The sequence below is a fragment of the Pithys albifrons genome, chromosome 3, assembly GCF_047495875.1.
Source record: "Pithys albifrons albifrons isolate INPA30051 chromosome 3, PitAlb_v1, whole genome shotgun sequence".
NCBI classification, from domain to species: domain Eukaryota; kingdom Metazoa; phylum Chordata; class Aves; order Passeriformes; family Thamnophilidae; genus Pithys; species Pithys albifrons.
The window spans coordinates 58,109,038-58,128,600 of record NC_092460.1 but is presented as its reverse complement, the minus strand read 5'-3'; the positions used below and the strand labels follow the sequence as shown (position 1 = coordinate 58,128,600).

Below are 19,563 nucleotides of genomic sequence, written 5' to 3'. Positions count from 1 at the left end.
TTAGAAGTCACCATATGTGATCTCTGTCTAAACTTTGTCAGTCTGTGTTAAAGAAAATTAGATCTTCTCCTCAAAGTTTGCCTCTGTAAGAGCTGGTTTGTCAGACCTGATGTCTGCTCTGCATCCCATTTGCTCAACCATGCATGAAACCTTCTCTTAAACTTGCAGAGACACCTCTTGTATCTGTTACACCAAACCTAAATAGCACTGAACATTTTATAGAGTAATGATGGCTACAGATTAACTGCATATAGTCCATTCTGTAAAGAAGGTAGATGTGATTTAGTTTTGCTGTTACACAGCAATGATAAAAAGTAGCATTTTAAACCCTTTCCCTTTTACAGTTGCATTTAAATTGTATAAAGATTAGCATTTTACAGCGCTTCAGAATAAATCCTTCAGAATAAATCTAGATTTAAATGCTTTTTCCGTGTTTTAGGTGATGCTCGTCTTAGACCTGAAGCTAAACAAAGACTGTTACATTACGTGAAAGAAGAACCACAGGATGCAAATGGATACTTCAATTTGGGTATGCTGGCAATGGATGACAAAAAAGATATGGAAGCAGAGGCATGGATGAAGAAAGCCATAAGGTTACAGCCAAACTTCCGAAGTGCTTTGTTCAATTTGGCACTGCTTTATTCTCAGACATCAAAAGAATTGATGGCTTTGCCCGTCCTGGAAGACCTACTGAGATACTACCCTGATCATACGAAAGGTCTGATTTTGAAAGGAGATATCCTTATGAACCAAAAGAAGGATATCGTTGGAGCAAAAATGTGTTTTGAAAAAATTTTGGAATTGGATCCCAACAATGTACAAGGAAAACATAATCTTTGTGTGGTTTACTTTGAAGAACGAGACTTAATAAAAGCAGAAAAATGTTTGGTTGAAACACTAGCACTGGCACCTCATGAAGAGTATATTCAGCGTCATCTAAACATAGTTAGAAGTAAAATTGCATCACTTGGTGCTGTGGAACAGTCATCACTTCCATCAGAGGGGACTGTAGCTGCAGAAGAAAAAAAAAATTCATTTCAGAATTTGAAAGAAATAAAAAGTGAGAAGAAAACTACTCGATCAACAGTCGATAACAATAAAGAACACTCAAAAAATAAGAAACTAACAGAGAAAAAGAGTGTGAACAAAGAAACTCCCAAAAAATCCACAAAAGAAATCAAAGACATTGAGAAAAAGAGAGTTGCTGCTTTGAAAAGACTCGAAGAGATTGAACGTATATTAAATGGTGAATAGTCTTTATCATGTCACAAAAGAATACAGGGAATACTATTTTTAATTATTGTTTAATTTGTGAGCCAACTGGAAAGTGTTCTCAGTGCTTTGAAAATAAAAATAATGTTGACTGCATATCACTTACCAAGAAGCAAAAGGCATTACAATGCTGTATATGAGAAAACCACAACTTTTAAATATGATGGGAGGGAGGGATGTGTGGAAATTGAAGGATGAAGCGTTGAGAATAATCTTCAGTGGAGAACCCTGATAGTGAGAAAATGGCACTCATAAAAACAGTTGGCAATCAAGGTTATTAAGCAATGCTACTTTCAAAGAATTGGTCTAAGAGTTGAATGGAGAATTAACAGGATAAGCCAGACACTGCTTCTTTTCTCCCATACAGATCTGATTGTATTAACATTATCTACATTTCAGTTTACTCATCATCAGCTGAAATTTTCTAGACCTCTGCTATACAAGAAAAACCGTTTTTCTTTGCATTATTTGTTTCCAGAACTTAATAAAAAGTCATCAAAATACCACTGGCTGTAGTATAGGAGGATGCAACAACACACTAAAATTTTCAGTTGCATTCTAAATATAAAATAATAACTTTTTAGATGTTCTTTACTTACAATGCTAATGGTTTGTACTCTTCTACCTGATAAGGAATCTTATGGTGCTCTGAAGATCTTTAGACTATGCTTTTTCTCTTAAAAAAATGTGTGTTTTTTCTTCAACTGTCAATCATCTAAAATAATACTGAAAAGGATGTTTTTTTCACTTTTTCCCCAGTTCATTGAATGCTGATAAATGCACTTTGGTACAGTAACCAGTATGCTATGCAGTAGTCCATGTTGAGTTTGTATCAATGGCTGTGGATTGACTCCTTGGTGTAGTAAATTCTTCCTTGTTTTATCTGGTTTTACTATTTCTGTCATTGGAACAGTATTTCTATTCTCATTACTTTTTACAACACTAATATAAGCAATGATTGCTGAAGGAAGTGTGATAATAATTAAGCCACTGAATTTAGCAATGTTTAACACAAGACAATGTAGGTAGTATCCTTTCAAATACTAAGTTCTGTTGTTTTGATACTTTGTCTTGGGTGTGTGGTTTTTATTAAATATTTATTTTGACTACTAAAATATTCCCATTTACACTTTTTCACTAATGCATCATTTTAATTTCGTACAGGAAATGAAAATCTTTGCAGTTTCAGTGTTGCTTGTATCATTGTGCAATGCATATACTTTTTTTTATAAATACTACCAATGACCTAAACCAAACGTTTTCCGTAATTATGAGAAAGGAAAAGAAGTGTAAGAGCTGGGTTGAGTAATAATTTCATTATTCATTAAATCTAACTCTTCACGTTTTGTCTTATTTCATGATGCCAAAGTATTCCTTAATAACTCTACACTTCATACTTAATCCTTTCTGTACCTGCTCAGCTTTCTGCTTCAAGCAGTAATCCAACTGTAAGATGTAATAATTATCTCTGTGGGAGGGATCTGAAATGGTTAAGGGCCTTTCTTGTGTGGATTTTTTTATATTATGTATCATTTGTAATGCTAGCACAACAATTGCTTGCATAGTAAGATGCTGGGGAGGAGAATTGGGTTTTAAAAAACATAGTTTGTGAGCAGCTGACAGGAACAAGTAGGTGGTGTGCAACTCTACTTCCTACAAAAAATTTTTAAATGGTGCTTGTATTAAAGTGCTCAAAGGAATCTGTTGACCACACCTTGAAATTCACTAGTCTGTGAGTCACTTGGATACTTGTAACTAAAATAGCTGCTATGCTGACCTTTATAGAACCTTTAACTTGCACATTAGGTCTTTCTCCAAATCTTTGTTATACAAAAGGATTAGTCATTGTTGTGCACAATATGAAGGAATGTTCATTTGGAAACGGCAGAAGCTTAGTAGTATGAAAAGGTGCTTTCTAATAGAGGAGGTCAGGTTTCTCCTCTCTTCCATATTAAGAGCTCCTAGAATCCCATTGCCACATCATTTTTATTTGGTCTGTAAACTGAAACAGGGAGGAAAGGCACTTTCTCAATTTCTGCATCTAAGATGCTGTCATGCTGCTCTCATCTTGACCATCCAAGCAGCACTTTAGGGACTAGCAAGAACTGTTAGATTTATCGATGCTGAGAAGTGCTCTTAGGTTTAACTCAAATCACCAGGTGAATGTAAATGGAAGAATGCTGGATGTCTTTCAGTCTATTACCAGGTACTATTCCCTCTCTGTCTCTCTTGCAGAAATTTTAGTAAAAACAAGTATTACTTGTATTACAGGTATTACTAACAGTGTGCTGAGTTGTATTTAGCCTGTTAGCATGTGGCAGCCATTTTAAAATAAAGCTCTCATGAGAAAAATCATTCAGCAAATTGAAGTCGCATAAATTGTGAAAAATTATCAAAATAGAATTTGCACATAGGCAAACTTGGAATACAGTTGGTTTTGTCTGCTTGCAGGTAGAACAGAGTAATTGACAGGTTGAATTGGAAGGGGAGAAACACCTATTTTTAATTCTCTCCCTGCCATCATCATGTGCAAGAACATCAACAAACTCCCGGTTTCACTAATATGCAAGAACTAGGAATTTCCAAGAGTGGGACAGGCATACTAAAATAACTTGTAGGCCTGTTTCCATAAAGTCTTTTTTATGGTTGCTAAAAAAGAAAATGTAGAGATGTCTTCTATCATTGCATACATATACAAAATTATTTGAATATACATGTAAAGCTGAAGTAAACATTTTAAGTGCTACATACATTTGTGCATCTTATTTCAGTACAGACTCATGCAATTGTCAGATTATGTTTTGGATCTTTTGCAGGTGAGTATATGCACAAAGAGATAAACTCATTTAAACATACGGAATAATTTGATATGCATGCATATATGTGGGACACTTGAATACTTACAGGTATTGCAGTTGCAGAAGGACCATGTGCAAGTATAGATTAACCTTTGAGAATAGAAAATTTTTTTGCTGTTTTGTACATGAAACATCCTAGAACTTAATTTTCTAAGTATTGCAAGTATTCTTTATTTTCAAAATACTATCCTTTGCATTACAACCATTTAAAAACATGATCAGTCAGATCTCATTTCTTTTTATTGTCTATTGTTTTCTATCAGCTGCCAGTGAAATAGTCTAGTATTATGAAGATTAGGAAACATTTTCCTACAGGCACGTACAAAGTGTTGGAGATTGGAGTCAAAAAGTATTAAGTGGGACAGAAATTGGTTTTGTTGTCCAGTGCAGTTTCTACCTTGATTAGGCAATACTGGAAGAGATAAAGTCAAGCTAAGAGTAAGCATCCAGGAAGATTGCTGTGAATAGAGGGTTTCATATAAAGAAAAGAAAAAATCCACATGTGCTCCCAGAACCTTTAACTAAAGGAAATAGGAAGTTTTAGATTTATGTTCAGCTGTGGAGACTTGCTGAACTACACCTTATTCTTGGAACCTAACAGTAATTTCACTATAATTATAAGGAAAATTGCATGTTGAAATCTTAGGTAAGTGGATGTTGGCATCAATCCATTAAATAATACCTACATAGCTGTAAAACCCATAGGGATTTCTCATCCAGCTCGTCATTCCCCACTGGTTGGCTGGCATGAAGCAGGCAGATTCAGAAAATCTCACTGAAGTGGACGCAATTGGTTCTGTGCCCATGGGATGCAAAAGATGCACATGTTCTTTGTTTCCCAGGAGGTGCAACAGTATGGTTACTCAGTTCTCCCTAAATGGGTTTAAATTGGTGACAACAGTATAGTTTATTATTTAACCCTCATTCAGCACAGCTGGCTGAACCATAGGCTTGTGAGACAGGCAAACTCGTGTTTAAGGGGATTTCAGAGCAAACCACTGACCTCTGAGGAAAGTCAGTTTGCTGAAAGAGAAGTAAGCACTTACAAAGCAAAAGCTCCTGAAACATTTTGGCACTGTACATATATGTTGTCCAGCACAACATCTCAGTAGCTTTCTGTTCCTCACAGCTGTTGGACAATGCAAGACCAAGGAGCACTGAGAGCAGCTCTTCAGATACAGTTGTTCAGCCATCTGCTGCTCCATTGTCACATGAGGTTTTTGCAAGGCCTCATGCCTTGTAGTTGTAAAGCTGCTCACATACCTTCTTCCAGGGTATGGAGCTTTGGGCTGAACATGCAGGTGTCTGTTGCTTCCTGAAGTTTCTTTTGGAAAGACTCAATGAAGATCAAAACAGTTCTGAGAAGTTAGCGGCCTGCCCCAGGCTCTTGCAAACTGCATTGCACAAAAGCTCCAGGAAGGGTCCCAGTATAGGTGACTGTACATGGCTGGGCTTTTCCTTGCAAGTTCTGTAATTCACCTCTACCTGGCACAAAGTCTGGAACTGCAGCAGAACTTGGTGCTCTTGTAAAGTACTGCTTCAGCTGCTGCTATGTAACCAAAACTATGCTTTGACTCTCAGCCTAGAAATCCTGCTTTGCTTAGACAAAGCTTGAGAATGGGAAGGCTGGAAGATACCTTCCACCCATCCTTCACCTCACTTCCTCTCTCTACAAAAATGTAACACTCTGTGTATTGTTCCAACTGAGCAAGAGTCCCCCAAACCTCCACTAACCTAGTTTATGAAAAGGTAAGACATTCCTGCTTGTGATCAAAATAACATAGCTTAGTATGTTACATACATTACAATGCAACTTTTTTTTTAATAATCCTGCATAGATATCACATTATTTTTATAGCACCGAGTGAGTGGTAATGCAGCTAATACTCAGAAAAACTTAAGAACTGATCTCTGCAGCCTAATGCATGTCTACAAAGTACAGATTCTTTGTGTAGGATATATGTCTCACAGCCAGAAAAAATCACATATACACGTCAGCTAACAAAAAGGACCACTCACAAAACCAAAGCAAAACAGAAAAAAAAAAAACAAACCACGCCCCAAAATCTCAAAACTTTCTGCATAATTATTCTGGTGAGCTGTATAACTTTCTTGGATTAGGAAAAACACTTTTGACCTTCTCTGGTCAAAAGTACTTGTACTTTAAGACAATTGGACTTCATGGATACCATTTACTCTGAACTAAGGAATTCCCTTTAAAATATTAATATAATGTTATTACTTCAGCATAATGCAAACAACTGTTAGGTGCTATATCTTTACCAGTATAAGAAAGATACTATCAGAAAAAAAAAAAGTAACAAGTCCCTGTTCAGTTTGTTTCTTCACCAGTGCTTACAGGACTGTAAAGTCTTTTGCTAAACATTCATACAGGCTTGCTTTGGTGACCTCAGCCTTTTGTAGATGTGGACAGAAACAGAGAAAAAATGAAATGCTTAGATTGGTAGGGCTTTGCATGCCAGACTACAGCTTGGCATTGTGGAAAAATGCCAAAATTTTAGTTACTGGTAGATCAATGTAACAGGCAAATAGGTGTGTTTGATATAGTTTTAGAGGGTGATAACACTTACAAGCTTTATATGAGGCTATGAAATCTGTCTTTTCTATGCTGTAACTGTTGGGAAGGTGAAGCCTTGACGGATTCCACGTAGGCAGAAGTGAGCATATTAGCATATATGTTTGTTCCTTACATGTAATTATCAGGGTATTGTCTTTTTAAATAGACATAGTAAGGTATTTTTAATTATATGTGCATTCATCTGCGCACAATGAGAGTAGGTGGAGGAGGAAAATACAACAATTACAGGATGTCTTACCAAAAGTAGAAGTCATAAATCTTGATTTTTAAAATACCACTCACCTTTATTTCGTTTGCAGTTGTTAACCCAGTCCTAGACTTTCGTTGTACATGAGCATTAATCTATAGCACCAACTTCCCAATACCAAGAGGTCCAGTGACAGTGGGCAGTGGGAGCTTACAGAGGGGGGGATTAGTTATTGTTCCTCAGCCTCAAGATGAATAATCAATGTTTGCTTGTTTATTTGTGTACACTGCTCATTTCATCTGCAAAAATATCAGTCATTATAGATGATTATCTCAGCTTGCAAGATACAGTACTTTCTCTGTTGATAAAAGAAGTCTAAAGGGAACTTCTGAACCCTTCCTACCCCCTTGAATAAGTTCTAAACAGATCTGGAATGCTAGGCTTTCTTCAACTCTTATGTGTTTATCAATTTTCCACTATAAATAGCTACAAACAAATAAAGAAAATGGAAAGGTATGTAAAAGCTTAAATCTCATGAAATTCAAATACTGTGCAAAAACATAAAAGTAGCTGAATTCTGTAGTACTTCTGTATTTATATGAGAGGGTTTTCTTGAAGTTACAGTATGATCTGCAATGCTTGGGTGAATATAGTCAAGGTTTTAGCACAAATATTTGTGTTGAAATTTACCTTTCTTCAGATAATCCTGTGCATGTTTTAACAGATATTGCAAAACAGCTAATTTGCTAGAATATTCATGAAAAGCAAAAATAAGAAACATAATTAAGTTTGGGAAGTTTTTTCCTTCTGATCAACATATATGAAAAATATATATTTGAACAGAAAATGTAAGTAATGCACAGGGATTCAGAAATTAAAATTATGCAAAAGGATTATTCAAAAATTTTCTAATTATCTACACTGGTTTATCTTGGAATAAAAGAGAACCCTCTTTCCTTTGACTTCCTTTATCTTTTGATTATTTTGCTGACTGTAAGACCTTTTTCACTAAACAGCTTTTTCAAGAATTCTGAGCACAAAATTGACAGAGAATTCTTCAGCTTACAAACAAAACATACAGTGACTGCAGAAAAAAAGAAAAAAATACATAAAGCAGAAAGAAACTGGAATGTAAGAAGGCATCTAGAGGTTTTAAAAAGTGAATAACAAAATAACAAACACTGTTATCTTAGGCTGTTTCATGTCTGGATGTCCTAAGAGCCTTCTGGGTGATGAGGAAATAAAGCAAGCTTTAACTAATCAATTACTGACCATCTCAGCTTTAGAGTCTAAAAACCATGTCACATGGTTGTTTTTACTACCACACTGTTTCTTCTTTGGCTCTAGGTGAAATTATATAAGGAGATTGAAGGTGAGATCGAATTTCAGTCGCACAGTCTCTGTATTTTTTAACATCTTTAGGTTCTCTGTTCTCTTTTTATGTTTCCGTGGTAGTCATACTTTCTCACACTACCAGTGTTCCAGGACAGAAGGGTGAAAAGAGGAAAAGAGGATCTAACTGAAGTATTTAAAGTCTATATATAACTAATAAGCATCTTCAGTGTTCTGCTCTTTGCTTTTGATTAAATACATATGAATAATGTATATATGTATATAAATTGCATATGTAAGACTGCTAAAGAACTGGAACACAATTATTTCAACATTCTCTATGAAAAGTGCTCATTTTCATTTATTATTCAAAACTATTATTGTTATTTGGAACAGCAATGCAGAAAAATACCTATGGGCAGTGATGACCAAGTTACTGCTTCAGGTTATTAGCTATTGTAGAGCAGTTGCACAAATCACACAAATGATCATATAAGAGTGGAGACTTACATAAATAAATCAAATAGTTGTATAATATATAGAGCATTACACCACGTGACTGAACTTTGCTGTTGTGTCTTGACATTGGATTTTTTTTACTGGTCACGATCTGGCACGGTGTTGAGAAGGTAGGAGTTTCTGCTTCCAGGGGCTGCAATTGTTCAGTCTGTTGTTCATCTGTTCATTGTCACTTCAGAGATGAAGGCTGTTATTTTTGTACTTGACCTCTTGGTAACTTATTAAAAGGAAAGCAGAGCGTTCAGTCAACTAGAACAAGATTTCCAGAAGATCATGTTTTTATCAATTTTAAGTTAAGGATGAAATTAGCTAATGTTGTTCTGTATTTCTGTCCTGCATTGCTACTTACAGAACATCATCCTCATAATCCTTGTAGCAGCTTAGGTACAGTTTGGTCAAGTAACTATAAATCTTAAGCAGCAATCCAACCCATGTTCTATATGTGACAGGATAAATTGCAGTGCTCTTGATAACACCACTGGAAGATATGGCCTCTGGCCTGAGAAGTTGATCATTGTGGAATAATGTCATGATTTAAACTAAGAAATAAATTAAAATGGCATTTTCATTATATATTTGGAACTAGCAATAAAACATCTAGGCTCTTACAAAGCTTCTTAATTCTACTGAAATTTAACAACCTTCATGATATTGCTTGTTAACATTCCTCTAAGCCTGTGACTTTCTTCTTAAGGACTTACTGCTTTTCTGCAACTGCATAGTTAAAGGAAAAATAGTAATGTGCTTTTAAATGTTACTGTCAAATCTCCTACTCACAAATTTTTAATTTTAATTTAGAGTGATTCTGCATAGATCCTGAGGCACCTGTACATAGAATTGCACCAAATAGTTAAAGTGCTGTGAAGACTATGGAATATTGCAGGTGCATGACTGGAAAGGGTTAAGAGGAATTAAAAAATAAGTTCAAAATGGTACGGATAAGGATAACAGCAAATGAATTAATGCAAAGGTATCACAAAGGTCATGCATTACTTATGCAAGGATTTTCCAGGAAAGGATCATGCCATTTATAGCAAAGGTGGACAGGAAGTGACATTTCTTTACTTCTCTTAGTACCAACCTAGATGACTTAAGTGGATGAAAATTTTGTAGGTAAAAATAATATCGTCACAGAGGACATAATTAAATTTTGTTGTTGAATGCAAGATGTAGTGGTTGCTGAGGTATAAAAGTTCCAAGTGCCAAATAGCTACATTCATGAGAGTGACGATCTATTAAATACCATGTAACTTTTTATTTAGGAAGATACTCATGTGCAAACTCACAAAACCTGATAGGATGTACCACGAGATAAAACTACCATCTTCATGCATGATTCCTAAATTCTTCCCCTAATCATTTGGCAGTAGAAACAGAGATTCCACAGCAAGCTAAATGGACTTTTGGTCTGAACTATGCCATAAAAATTGTTATTCTTAACTTCAAAATCATTAGCGAAAAAAGCAGAAAAGTTTTTCTTGGTCTAACATAGAATAAACAATTATCTATTGTAGACCCAGTTTTGGCTATATAAATAGAGATGAAGATTTTGTCTGTAATGTTTTTGGACAGGGAAATGTTTGGGAAACTTTGACTTTGCAGATACAGACTAGAGGACAAATGCTCCGGATATGGTAGGACCTGGATCTTCATGGGCATGCTGACAAGCCAATTTTTAGGTAGATAGGCTGTGAATGTGCAGAAGGTGACATTCATTAAAATGATTTTGGATAATCAGTGGAGTATTTTAGAGGTTTTGGCTGTAAAAAAAAATCAAAAATGAAATGTATTTATTTTAAGTGGAATTGAATGACTGTTATCCATGTCTGGTTCTGCAACAGACAGATTTGATACACAAACAAAGGGCTGTACCTACGTGAGTGTGTCCTTCAAGCCTGAACAGTGGATCTTTTTAGGTAAGGCACAGTGTGCGCAGAACTGGCCCCACCCTTTAACTCTTAAGGTTCATCTGCCACAGCTGAGCGAGCTTGGATGGTGACAGTGAAGTCCTCAGGACTAGAACCTACAGTCCCTGGTATTCCCAGGAGGTCTCCCATCCAAGTAATAACTGGGCGTGACCCTCTTTGGCTTCCGAGATCAGACAAGATCAGGCATCCAGGTGCCATGCCCATAGCTGAGGAGAAACTAATACTTAAACTACAAATAACAAGAATCGGTGGAATTATTGGCAGATGGATAAAAGCTTTTCAAAAGGGAAAGAGCAACAGACAGCCGGCAGTATCTGATAGCACAGTAGTTACTAGTAATATTCCTAAAGTAAGTTGGCACTGAACTTCTTTAAGAATGTCAGTCATGACTCTGGTAGAAATACCATAAAATGCTGATTGTATTTCTTGACAATATATATGTGTAGGCATTGTCAGTACAGGGTAGGGCTTTGTAGAAAAATCTCTTGCTATGACTAGATTAGTAGAAATGGGATGAAATTCAATAATAGATAATATAAAGTGGTGCACACTTCCCCTTTAACGGTGGATCATCACAACCCTGCTACTGGTATCACAGTTCTGTTGAAAGCTAGAATTTTGCAAAGAACTAAGGTGAAAATGTATTTGGCTGTCCTACATAGCACCAGGAATATAAATTAGTGAATTCATTCATCCAGAAAATGAGATAACACTGTTGAAAAGTTAACATCAGTAGAAATAAAGACATTGTTGATGTTCATCTGGAATATCTTTTTAGTTTTGATTACCTATGTCCAAAATCAATAAATTCAAACTAAAACAGTTACACAAAATCTCTGGTGCATGAATAAATAAAGCAGAAGGATCGTCTTCTGCAAAGATCCAGAGCTGGTTATCTGAGGCTAAACAAGTCAAAAGGGCATGTCTTTATTAAGATATTCAGTAGGAGGAGAAAAACTGGAAGAAATATTACCATTTAGGCTAAAAGCCAATGTTTGTATAAGAACAAAAAGGGAGAAAACAATTATAAATATACTCAGACTGGAAATGAGGCAAAAGGCCCAGTCTACTGGAACAATATATTTTGATACTATCTCTAAAGGGGAGGGGGGAGGGGAGAGGGGGGAAGACATTTTAAGCTAAGGCTACGAACAGTTTTGAAAGTGAGAATGCATGAAAAACTACCTGTAATAATAAAGACCTACATTTTGTGATCCAGGAAGTTCATTCTAATTTTGTGCGTCCTTAAAGTACTCTCAGCTAAGAAATTATAGGAATTTGCGTCCCATCTTCTGTTTGGTTTAGAGCATATGTTTAAACTGGAGGTACTCTTGTTGCAAACTGTTGTATTTGACATGTGAAATCTTTCTGCACAGAACAATACAAAGTTATATTCCATTAAAATTCCCTGTTTTGAGTGGTTATAATTTTACTGAAATCTTAATAGAGCAGTGAAAAGTTGTCTAAGCTTGCTCGTTTATTGCCTTCCTGAGTAATTTTGCCATGATACTCTTCTGTATCAAGAAATTCCCATTATAGGTTAAATAAAGGACCTTTTAAAGAGCCAACTCGATGTTAAGACAAATCCCTCAATGTACAAGTTCCACACAGTTGTGTGTGCCAAGTTAGTGGTGCAGTTCATGGGGGAGTACATGAAGTTAACTGAAAATTTGCAATAGAATTCAGTATTTATGAAGGTGCAAATAGTTGTAATTTTTTATGTATTGGAGATGGTAGTGAAAGCTTTACAAACATTGGAGTGAATCAGTATTGTGAGTAACATGAAGTTAGAGAAGAATATGCAGATCTCTACCTTTCTTTTCTTGCTTCCATGCCCTCTACCTGGTAGGCCAGTTTGCTAGAAACATTTATATAATGAAGTGTATTTATTCTACAAAATACTAATAGTTAAAATGAAAAGCTGGTTGTAAATTAAAAAGAAATGTAAAATGTATTGTGTTTACTGGACAGTGATGGTGATGATGATTATTGGGTTTTAGTATTATATATAGTTCTGACTTTATATGTATTAAAAAAGTAAATCATAGGTCACAGAATTGTTTCCTAGTAACATTTGAATCAGTTAAGATAATAAAGAATTACAATCCAGTAGTAAAACCTACTATATTCGGCTATTCAGGAAATATGGGGGAAATGGTTGCTGAAGTAATTTGTTAAATTTCAATTTAAACAAAAAATATTTCAGTTATATATTAAAAAAAAGCAGTGAAGGAAAGTCTAAGTTCACAACTCAGGAAGGGCAACCCCAAAGACTTAGGGAATGTACACTTAAAAATAAAATGCTGTGGTTAATTTAATATATTCTTCCTGAGAAAAATGGGTTTCTAGGTTTAATTCAAAAGATAAGAGTGTGTGCTAATATGCATCCCTCAGTCTCTCCTCAGTGCAGAAAAACCTCTTTTCCAAAGCTTTCTTCCCTCTGGACACAGGTAGACATCCTGTGCCTCTACATGCTGCGTTGTGGCCAAATCCTCATGTGTCTGTATTTGAAAAATGAGAACACAGGAAGTTTGTCATCCATTTCTATGCAACAAACTCTTAAAACTAAATATAACTCTTTCTCAGATTTATCTTACACAAAGCCAGTTTACTAGACAGTTAATTTAGCAGTCAAAAGAAAATTTGTTTTCTATTTACTGTGCTATTGTAGCTTTTCCCACTTTTTACCTTAAGGATCATGACATTTATTCATCTCTTACCTGCAGTCTTTCCAGAAAGTCTTAGCTGCCTTCAAAACTTTTATTTCCTAGAAGATTTATGGTTTCACCTGTTTCTGAACAGTTCTGTAAATTCCTGTGCTAGACCTCCAAGATTCCTAAATGTCTGACTTCACATGAGGGATGCAAGGCTGTGGTGCAGGTCCTCGGTAAGCCGGCTGAGCTGTTGTATCAAGCTGAGGCTTTCCTCCTTTACATAGGATTCAGTTCAACAGCACTCTAAGCTTCTACTTGTCTACTTGTCAAGATCTTGTGGGGTGAAGTTTCTATCACTGCAGGTATTTGTGTTCCCAAGCCATTAAGGCACCGAAGTGCTCAGTTCTCAGCCTTCAGGAGCTGGAAATTCTTCAGATTTTATTCCTATGGAGACTTACTCCCTTTGCCATTCTTAAAATATATTGGGAAGATCCAGCCTTGCACAAAACATAAATCAAAAACAAAATGTTTAATTTTATTACTGTTTAGGGTTTATTGGTTAATTTTATTTTTTCATGTTTCTTCTTTTGTTGTTTTGTGTGTGTTTAGCAATCAGTTATATCAGGTTTGCTTTGTTGGCAGAAATTTTGGGTTTAAAACTAGGTTCTTGCTTTGAGATTGCCCTCCATTTGCACAGGGCCTACATTTTAAGGCACGCTTCTCATACTTTCTGCTTGAGAATATTCAATTCAGACCAAGAGGGATTTAGTTTAGGTCTTCATTAGGATGCAAGCTGTTAGGAGTCAGAGGAATTCCCCAGACATTGGACCTATTCACATTACATCTGAGAACTTGAATCATCTTTCATGCTGCTTTATCTCATCCTTATTGAAAATGACAGTTTTGTTGTTTTTATTTAATTGTCTCCTGTACTCACAGAGAAGAGCTTGTGTGGAATTTTTTTTTTCTCTCTGGAATGATTTATTTTGTAAAGAAAAGTAATTTTTAAACAATCTAACAAATGACTATAAGGATTTGCTTTTTAAACATCTCTGAGTTCTGACCTACAACAGCTAAGTGGTTAATTAGTCTGTTTAGAACTCAGATCTCAGATATGTCTCATACAAGTTAAGAATCTTTATTAAATTCATCCCAAGAGTGGGATAGAGGAGGCTAGATGTGGAAAAAAAATGTTTCCTCCTTCTCTTTTCAGTTGTATCCCAGAGTAGGATCTTTTGTTTCTCTGTTCTGTAATGTGAATCTGGCAAAGAAAGCTGTTTTTTTTTAATTTTCTTTTAGGGAAAAACGTCTGTTCAAATAAATGCTTGTAAGTTATTGCTTAATGTCGAAGACACACACACTCAAACAATTAATCCAGGAAAAATTTATCACACTTATGAAAAAGATCTTGTGCACTTCTGTAATTATAGGAACACATATGAGATAGAGAGATGGATGGATTCCCTGGCAGGCTTTGTTTGCTGCTCCTTCAGCTATCAGCAGGTGACTCAGAGGGGAGTTGGAGGTGTGGCTCATTAGCAGGAGAGTGAGAGGCTTCAAAGGGAGGGAAGGGAGCTGCTTGGCTCATTCCCTGGCAGGCTTTGTTTGCTGCTCCTTCAGCTATCAGCAGGTGACTCAGAGAGGAGTTGGAGGCGTGGCTTGCTCGTTAGCAGGAGAGTGAGATGGCTTTAAAAACATCTCTAGGGAGCGCAAGCAACCTGGAGCGTGGTGAATAGGAGTGGGCAAAGAGGGGTGTGGCATGGCAGTGAGGGTGTGGCACGTCAGTTTGCAAGGCAATTTGAACAGGCAGGGCAGAAGCCTAGGTATTTCAGCAGCCCTTTTTTTTTTGTTGTTCTGTTTGTTTGTTTGTTTCTCTTTTCTACCTTTCCCCACAGCTCAAGGCAGTCACGCCTCCCAAAAAAATGAAAGCTGTTGCTCCTGTTACCAGTAGAGGGGTGTCAATACAGACAGAACCCTCTAAAAAGGATGCAGTCACTCAGGCCTCTGGCTGCATAGACTGTTTGAGCCTGGACCTACTACCAGAGGACAGTATGAGAAGCACCTGCATATGATGTGAGCAGGTGAACGATTTGCTGGGTCTGGTGGCAAGAGCTAAAGGAAGAGGTCAATAGGCTCAGAAACATAAGGGAGAGTGAAAGGGAAATTGACCAGTGGAGTCACACCCTTTCCACTCCTAAGGAAGCCCAGCAGGAGGTGGTGAAGCCCAGCCCCTCCTGCCATCAGGCAGACAGAATAGATCATAGGGATGGGGACGAATGGAAACAGGTGCCTGGTCGTAGAGGCAAAAACACCCCCTCTCGACCCCTTTCACCTGCCAGGGTGCCCTCAAAAAACAGGTATATGACCCTGGACTCGGACAGTCTGTTGGAGGACAGTCAGGAGGAGGATCTGTCTACAAGGTCTTCTGGTTACCCCCAGTCTACCGGACGGGTTACAACTACAGGTAAGAGGAAAAAGAGAAGGGCTGTTGTAATCGGTGACTCCCTTCTGAGGGGAACTGAGGGCCCTCTGTGTCGGCCAGACCCGTCCCACGGGGAATTTTGCTGCCTTCCCGGGGCCAGGGTGAGGGATATTACCAAAAGACTTCCTAAGCTTATCCAGCCCTCAGACTACTACCTGCTGTTGGTTGTCCAGGTTGGAAGTGATGACATTAATAAAAGGAGTACCAGAGTAATTAAGAAAGATTTCAAGGCACTGACCCAATCTCTTCATGGGACAGGAGCACAGGTAGTAATTGCCTCAGTTCCTGTGCTAGCTGGGATGAATGAGGAGAGGTTTAGGAAAGCCCAGCTTACCAATAGGTGGCTTAGGGGATGGTGCTATCGTCAAAATTTTGGGTTTTTTGATCATGGGGCAAACTCCATGTTGCTCAGTCTCGTCAAAGCAGATGGGCTTCATTTATCTAGGAAGGGCAAAAGAACTGTAGCCCATAAGTTGGCAGGGTTGGTTAAGAGGGCTTTAAACTAGGTTTGAAAGGGTAAGGGATGGCAACTGGGCTCTCCAGAGATAGGCCTAAGGGCATAGGGCCCGAGTTGAGAATGAAATCAATGGCCCAGCTGAAGTGCATGTACACCAATGCACACAGTATGGGAAACAAACAAGAGGAGCTGGAAGCCATAGTGCAGCAGGAAAACTATGACATAGTTGCTGTCACAGAAACATGGTGGGATGACTGGAGTGCTGCTATGGGGGGCTACAAGCTCTTCAGAAAGGACAGGCAGGGAAGGAGAGGTGGAGGGGTGGCTTTATATGTTAGAGAGTCTCTTGACTCTGTTGAAGTTGAGGTCAGCAGTGACAAGGTTGAGTGCCTGTGGGCCAGAATCAGGGGCAAGGCCAACAAGGCTGACACCCTTGTGGGAGTCTGTTACAGACCACCTAACCAGGATGATGAAGGAGATGAATTATTCTACAAGCACCTGGCAGATGTCTCAAAATCTCCAGCCCTTGTTCTTGTGGGTGACTTTAACCTGCCAGATATCTGCTGGGAGCTTCATACTGCAGAGAACAGGCAGTCAAGTAGGTTCCTGGAGTGTATAGAGGACAATTTCCTTCATCAACTGGTAAATGAGCCTACCAGGGGTAAGGCCCCGCTAGACCTACTGTTTACAAACAGAGAGGGGCTGATAGCTGATGTAGTGGTTGGAGGCCGCCTGGGGCATAGTGACCATGAAATAATAGAATTTTCAGTCCTCAGGGATGTAAGGAGAGACACCATTAAAACCTCTACTTTGGACTTCCAGAGGGCAGATTTTGGCCTATTCAAAAAACTGATTCAGAGCATACCCTGGGAAACAACCCTTAAAGGTAAGGGGGTCCAGGAGGGATGGACATGTTTTAAGAAGGAAATTTTGAGTGCACAGCAACAGGCTGTCCCAGTGTGCCGAAAGGCCAGCCGGAGAGGAAGACGGCCAGCTTGGTTAAATAGGGAGATTCTGCAAGAAATCAGGGATAAAAAGAAAGTTTACAGACTATGGAAAAAAGGGCTGGCTACTTATGAAGAATTTACAGATAGAGCTAGGTCATGCAGGAAAAAAGTAGGGAAAGAAAAGTGGAATTTGAAGTAAATTTGGCTATTTCAGTTAGGGATAACAAAAAGTCCTTTTATAAATACATTAATAACAAAAGGAGGGGCAAGGAAAACCTCCATTCTCTGTTGGACTTGGAGGGAATTATAGTTAAGGAAGATGAGGAGAAGGCTGAGGTACTTAACACCTACTTTGCCTCAGTTTTCACCAGTAAGACAGGTGGTCCTCAAGACGACTGGCCTCTGGAGCTGGTAGACAGGGAGAGGGAGCTGAATAGCCCTCCTGTATTCCAGGAGGAAATAGTGACCAACTTACTGAGCCAGCTGGATCCTAACAAGTCTATGGGACCAGATGGGATCCATCCCAGGGTGATGAAGGAGCTGGCAGAAGAGCTTGCCAAACCGCTCTCCATCATCTTCCAACAGTCCTGGCTCTCTGGGGAGGTCCCAGATGATTGGAGGTTGGCCAATGTCACCCCAATCCACAAAAAGGGCTGCAAGCAGGACCCTGGCAACTACAGGCCTGTCAGCCTGACCTCCATGCCTGGCAGGGTTATGGAGCAGTTCATCCTGAGTGCAATCACACAGCACCTTCAGGGGAAGGTTGTGGATGTGGTCTATCTGGACTTCAGCAAGGCCTTTGACACTGTCTCCCATAATATACTCCTGGAAAAGCTGGTAGCCCATGGCCTGGACAAGTGTACCCTCTCCTGGATTAAGAGCTGGCTGGAGGGTCGGGCCCAGAGAGTGCTGGTGAATGGAGCTGCATCCAGCTGGCGGCCAGTCACCAGTGGTGTTCCCCAGGGGTCTGTGTCGGGTCCAGTCCTGTTTAACATCTTTATTGATGATTTAGATGAGGGGATTGAGTCCATCATCAGCAAATTTGCTGATGACACCAAGCTGGGAGGGAGTGTCGATCTGCTGGAAGGCAGGAGGGCTCTGCAGAGGGATCTGGATAGACTTGAGAGATGGGCTGATTCCAATGGGATGAAGTTCAATAAGGCCAAGTGCCGGGTCCTGCACTTTGGCCACAACAATCCCCTGCAGCGCTACAGGCTGGGCACAGAGTGGCTGGAGAGCAGCCAGGCAGAAAGGGACCTTGGAGTACTAATTGACAGGAAGCTCAACATGAGTCAACAATGTGCCGAGGTGGCCAAGAAGGCCAATGGGATCCTGGCCTGTATCAAAAATAGCGTGGCCAGCAGGACCAGGGAAGTGATCCTTCCCCTGCACTCTGCGTTGGTGAGGCCACACCTTGAGTACTGTGTTCAGTTCTGGCCCCCTCAGTTCAGAAAGGATATTGAGGTGCTGGAGCGAGTCCAGAGAAGAGCAACAAGGCTGGTGAAGGGACTGGAGCACAAGCCCTATGGGGAGAGGCTGAGGGAGCTGGGGTTGTTTAGCCTGGAGAAGAGGAGGCTCAGAGGTGACTTCATCACTGTCTATAACTACCTGAAGGGAAGTTATAGCCAGGTGGGGGCTGGTCTCTTCTCCCAGGCACTCAGCAATAGGACAAGGGGGCACAGGTTTAAGCTCTGCTAGGGGAAATTTAAGTTGGATATCAGAAAAAAATTCTTTACAGAGAGAGTAATCAGGCACTGGAATGGGCTGCCCAGAGAGGTGGTGGATTCACCATCCCTGGAGATTTTTAAACGCAGATTGGACGTGGCGCTGAGTGCCATGATCTAGTAAATGGACTAGAGTTGGACCAAGGGTTGGACTCGATGATCTTGGAGGTCTTTTCCAACTCAATCGATTCTATGATTCTATGGATAGATAGATAGACAGAGAGAGAGACAGAGAGATGGATTGGATATGGGTAGCAATAGTCAATGAAAATATTTTATTAACAGCAATGAAAATTAAAGGTAATACAAAGATAATAATGATAGGGCAAATAAGTATCATGCAAAAGCAACTCTTACTTTGAATCATTTTCACTCCCAAAATACTGGAGAGTAATTCAAAAGGAATATGGGAAAAAAACAGAGTGGGGTAAGGAGGGCGGGAAATTATACATACATACATATGTATGTATCTGTATGTGTGTGTGTGTATATACACACCTATATATTATATAGGTATACGCAATATTTGTGTGCACATACATATATTATTATATATGAGTATATAATTTTGTCTGCTAGAGATTATATGTATGTTATATAATGT

The 19,563-nt window shown here is 38.7% G+C and overlaps 1 protein-coding gene across 7 annotated transcripts in view; it reads left to right on the top strand.

The window, feature by feature from the left end:
- TMTC3 (transmembrane O-mannosyltransferase targeting cadherins 3) overlaps positions 1-2,387 on the top strand; it is a 30,813-nt gene extending 28,426 nt beyond the window's left edge. For all 7 annotated transcript variants that reach the window (XM_071552127.1, XM_071552124.1, XM_071552126.1 and 4 more), the window contains one exon: positions 440-2,387. In XM_071552127.1, the coding sequence (XP_071408228.1) occupies positions 440-1,254 (815 nt within the window). In that variant the 3' untranslated portion in view covers positions 1,255-2,387. The remainder of the gene's footprint in view (positions 1-439) is intronic.
- The last annotated feature ends 17,176 nt before the right edge of the window (positions 2,388-19,563 follow it).